This window comes from Tupaia chinensis, unplaced genomic scaffold (assembly GCF_000334495.1).
Source record: "Tupaia chinensis unplaced genomic scaffold, TupChi_1.0 Scaffold000354_1, whole genome shotgun sequence".
Taxonomy (NCBI): domain Eukaryota; kingdom Metazoa; phylum Chordata; class Mammalia; order Scandentia; family Tupaiidae; genus Tupaia; species Tupaia belangeri.
The window spans coordinates 7,818,776-7,824,361 of NW_006159849.1; the positions used below are offsets into that span (position 1 = coordinate 7,818,776).

The following is a 5,586-nucleotide window of genomic DNA, read 5'->3' on the forward strand; positions in this document are numbered from 1 at the left end:
ATTCAGGTAAACAAGTCACTGAAATCAAAGAATTCCTTGATGCCCCAAAATGACTCTGGCTCCATATAGATTATCTTCCAACATCATACATGAACAGAAAGTAGTGTTCTTTATACACGTGGACATCATTAGCTCTATGAATTTTTAATATATATTAAAGTACTGTTAATTGATAATTATAGAGCTGCATTTCTGGGCTGGGATTTAACTAGTGTAAACAAGATCATGGAGTGAAGGGGAAAAATCTATATTAACTTATTCTATGAGCCATAGCTCTCCCTAAGCTTTATGAGTCTAGTGTGCATCATTTGTTCACAATCAATCCACTGCACTCATCCATAATTTCTCAGCCATCATTCACTCTATCACGCATGACCAACCTTTCCCTTCTTCAAACAGTTAATCATTCATTAATTTAATGAATATTTAGTGAGTCCGCACAATGTGGAAGGCACACAGTAGAATCTAGAAACACCATGTTACCAAAATAGGCATACTAAAAAAAGAAAGGTGGGGCAAAGGTGGTGGTAGAGACAGTTACAGATCCTACTGCCTTTTGCTAATCAGTAGTGTTCTTCATTCACAAGACAGCACTATGATCTGCTATTCTTCCAGTGAAAGTTTAATGAAATATGTGTCAACCTAAACCATCTTAAGACTAACAAATTCCTGAAAATAGACATATGGTTTCTACTGTATTAGCTCATTAGTCAAAGAGATACATTATGTAACAGCTAGTGAGTTCCAATGTTGACCACTTAAAAAGAAAATACAAACAATACCAAGGTTCTCTGTGGATGAACACTTGAGAAAGGCAAATTTTAGAAATAAAGTAGCAAACAAAAGTCACATACTAATAGTATCCTTTGGATAGCTGTATTTTTACTCCCTACTTAAAACTTTATTAGGAAGACAAGGGACTATGAAACAGGAAAGGAACGCATGGCTTCAGAAAGGGGTGGGGGTTAAGAGCCTTAGAAGACATGAAGACAATTAACCCCAGAGATGGGCAAGATACTCAGGTAGAAAGTATAAAAAGGCATGGAGTACTATAAAAATTTAGATAATGTTTCATACAGTATTGTCTATAATTATGTCCTGACACTTTCTCACTTTCTCTATCAAAGCATAAGACATCCCATTACTCAAGATACTAAAACTGATGCTTGGGGAAATGTCACACTGACCGAGGCCAGAATTTGGCAGTATGTATTATTAGCACAATGGGCTGAACCTCCTATGTCTGCTCTGTGGACACCTGCAACCCCTGCAGGTGCTCAAAACCATAAATTAATGTTTTTCTTCCATAGAGTTCTTGATAGACCTTCAAGTATTTGATTCAAAATATGCTCTGCACACAAAGGGCCATGGAATTATGTTCATAATGACAATTATTTTCATACCTAAATAGCTATGAAATTTCTGCCCCAAGAGAAAAGAGCAACTTGTGCATACTTGAGTCAGTCTCCTGATGATTTTTCTATTTTTAAGTCTTACTCAATTCAACGATCTGCCACTCAACAAAACCATAACTCTCAAGTAAAGGACCTATTTCTTTTCCCTTAAGGCTATACACTTAAGTCCAGGCTTTCCATAATAGTGAGATAGGGAGGTCTGCCTTTTCCTACATCTTCTCCACCCCCAGAGGATTAACTAGCAAGTAAAAAGGAGAACAAGCATGATGGGTATGCTTATTTCTGCCAGTATTACTCACATTCTGCACAAAAGCTGAACAGACGGCTTCTATTAGAGGAACTGTCAGAGAGGCAGCACTTGTCATATCTTGTTCACGTCTGTGGGGGGTGTGTGTGTGTGTTTGTGTGTGTTTTAGTGGGGGTATGAAATTCATAGCATATGGAGAGAGTATCTTAGGTACACATTACCGAAAGACAGATGAGGAAAAATACACATAAGTGAAAGAGATGAAAATATACAAAAGATTGGCAAAATAGAGAATGTGGAGAAAAGAGATAGCAATGATTTACAAAGGGGGAAATACAATAACAAAGTAGACTTTACCAGGCTGTTTCACCACCCCACCTCACTGACCTGAAAAGTTCAGCCCTTATTGATGAAAAGATAAGATACAGCTATAATATGGATACTTTGGTACCTTATCCCTGATAAGTTCAGTATCAAAGTGTTTTGTTCATTTTTAAAATAAACATTGAAGACCTATTCTTCAAAACTACTCTTTCCTCCTGGTTTTTGTCAATAAACTTTTTTAACAGTCGTTTCATAAAACTTTTGCAGTGTATCCTTAATAAGTTAACTTTTTAAAAAGGAAAAATTTTATGGATACATTTTTCTGTGTACATTTCCTCCACTTTTCACAAGTGAATTTGAAAAGAAAAGAACAGTAATAACTAAAAATGGCATTCCAGGTTTTTAGGGGGAAAACCTGATTTCATAAGGGCTGACATTAAGTGTTTTTGGTATGAACCTAAGTTTGAGGTAAAAACAATCTATCAAAAACTAGTAATAAAAATAATTTTCTAGTACTGCAATTACATAAATTCTTAGTTTTTTTTTTTTAAATAACTACTTTAAAAATGGATTACACTGGAAGCATGCTTTTTATGTAAGTTCCAACACGTATGAGTTTGAGTTTGGTTATGGTAGTCTGTAACTTTATAGGAGAACATGCTAGAGAAAGTGAACTAGTTTGTATTTTCAGATATTCATCCATCTAGAAATTTAATTCTCAGAACAATCAGATCAAGTCATTCTGCATTTGTATTAATGTTATTAAGCGGAAATGCAACATAAATTTTTAAATAAAAAATTGTCTATGCTACAACTCCACCAATGTGGGTGGAGGTCTGTATGAACTAATTAGGAGAACTGATGAGAAGCCTCATGTACAAAAATACGAAGGAAGAGAACTTACTTTAAGACTCACTGTTTAGCAAGAACTATTTTTGTCCCCAAAGGAATGCCAGTTCTTACCAAAATAAATAAAATGAAAGATTTACTATAGACTTTTAACATAACAAAGAACATGTAGTTAGCAAGTAACAACAGGTCATGCAACTATGTAAATAAGAAAGGAAAACAATATTGCACTAAGCGGGAACCTTGTAGAACAAATCCACCTTTCACTGACTCAAAGTAGCCAGCCATTTCCTGTATGCGTTGGCAAACCTAGCTTGCTCTACATTCCGGCAGGTGGACAACACTTGATCAATGAACCTGTGCTCCATTTCTAGGCCTACAGAGTCTGGAGCTGGGGTCCGCTTCAGGCGTTTGGTTTCCTGGGAATAGCCTTGCTTGTTACAGTCATTGGATCCATCCACTTCCATCGCGTGAGACAGGTGGGGGCTTGCTGGGATGACATGCAAGTCACTCAAAGTCCCCCTAGGGCTGTCTGCAGGTGACAATGGGGTCATGTTGCAAGGAGACCTACCACTTAAGTGATGCTGAAGGTAGAAAACATGCCGTCTGTGACAGGAGGAAGAGAATAAAGAAAATTATAACACAGAGTATATCTTTTTTATTAAGTTGATAATTTTAAAACATTCAGTACTCAGTTCACTGCACCCTTCCAAACCTAGTTATCTGGGGAAAATGGAGAAAAATCCATTGAAATACAGTCTCTTGGTATTGGACAAAACTTGACAACCTTAGCATACAAAGACTACTATGCTAAAAGTTTTTCAATCAGTATTTACTGAGATACTGACAACTACTTGGAACTGTTATTCTCTAGTAATTATAATATGAAACCAGAAATAGATCTTAGCCCAACTTTAGCTATAAATTAAAATAGCAAAAACAAAAACTAAAAATTAATCTAATTAATATCCTAGAATACAAATGATTGAGAAACAAGGGGATTAAACAGTTTCTCAAGGGGCTTAGTCCATGGCCTCTACCCAATATGTTAATAAAAATAACCAATCTGATGCACTAGTCTTCTTTAAAGACCAACTAAACTTTCTAAATCCATCATTACAGTCTTACACATTCACATGCAGTGGGGAAATGCTAGGCTTGTAGTAAAGCATCTTAGAAGATAAAGTTCCAGAACCAGCAGTTAGCATAATGGCTATGTTGCTGGACTTCTGTGTAGCTGACAGTGTTTTGAGTCCTGGACCCAGCAGCTTAAACTCACACCAGGTGCGTGTGTGTGCGTGCCCAAGATCCTGAGAGGACAATGGAGGAGAAGAAATTGTGGCGAGGCCATCCCCCCTGGGAGGTGATTTCTTGCTTTCTGTCTCTCTGTCTCTCCCTGTTTTTCTGCTGAGCATATGCACCCTATTGCAAAAACCTCTCCCCCCAAAAAAACAAACAAACAAACAAACAAAAAACACAAGAGATGCAGTTCCTATTTTCCCTCTAATGAAAACAGTTTTCTTGCCCTTCAAATTGCCTGAAATTGTTTCTTAAAAACGAAGATTAAGGGCCAGCAGGTGGAATGGTAGTGGGGTGGCTAGATCCCACAAAGCCAACTTCAAGGTTTGAGTCCTGAACCCAGCAGCTTGAGAAATATATCAAGTGCATGTGTGTGCATGCCCAGAACCCCAGGAAGAGGGGAGGAGAACAGACTGTGGTATGGTCATCTCATGGGGGGGTGACTTTCACTTTCCCTCTCTGCCTCTCTTTGGTGAGCGCACATACTCTATAATAAAAACTTTTTTTTTTTTAAAAAAAAAGACAATTTCTGAAAATTTTGATTAACTGAGATGCATATCTATTATACACAATAAAGTATACTATGCAGAGTCTAAACTGTTACATTTCATCCTTCCTATTAGCAATTCTAAGTCCTTAAAAAATAATTATATTCATGTTCTTTGCATATTCTAGAGTACACAGAAAACACATGAACCCATTTTATAGAGAGTAAAACGTTATGGACTGATAAATTGCATAATGACAAGAGTCAGCTATAGAACAGTGACCTATATGTCATCTCAATTATTTTTCTCCCACTCACAAACTTTAATTTTAATCTTCATATGAACAGCTCTGAATCACACACTAATTTGTTTGAATCCCCTAAGTCTTGCTATAAATATCCCTAAATACAAAATAACAACAAAAATCTGTAACATCAAAATAAACTACAAAATAAGATTATTTCTTAAAAATGTGAAATAAGAATGTCTTATTTTATGAGAAACAGGTAAGTCTCTATGAAGGTAACCAAAAACATTATTTTCTCTCTTCTCAATATATTCTTCATGGAACAGCAATTGATCAGATCTTCTCAAAGAGTGTATAAGAAAGACTGTGCTGGAGAAAGTGGGGGAGGGGGCTCTCAATAAGTTTAGAAATATACAAATTTCTCCTGCCTGGCACAGGCCAAGTATCTGCTTTACAGACAGAATGTATGACCTGAAATGTTAGGCTGCTGGAAAAGTCATGATGCCTTTTTAAATGTTTTTTCTATGCAAAAATGTGTCCTAATTTTTCAGACAACCTAACAGAATCTATATGAAGATAGAGATTCCTCCGAATAGAGAAAGATCCAAAATAGATGAACCAAGGGGTTCCCAAACGTGGACTACGTTTTAACATAAAATTTACCTTACTGTTAAATGTACTCAAAACACAGGTTAATCGGTTGCTCTTTCACTCTTT

General features: G+C 36.4%; 1 protein-coding gene across 1 annotated transcript in view; it reads right to left on the reverse strand.

Moving 5' to 3' along the window:
* Positions 1 to 604: 604 nt before the first annotated feature.
* Positions 605 to 5,586, reverse strand: part of PTAR1 (protein prenyltransferase alpha subunit repeat containing 1) — a 61,999-nt gene continuing 57,017 nt past the window's right edge. The window contains exon 10 of the mRNA XM_014589349.2: positions 605 to 3,441. Coding sequence (XP_014444835.1) covers positions 3,099 to 3,441 — 343 coding nt within the window. The 3' untranslated portion in view covers positions 605 to 3,098. The remainder of the gene's footprint in view (positions 3,442 to 5,586) is intronic.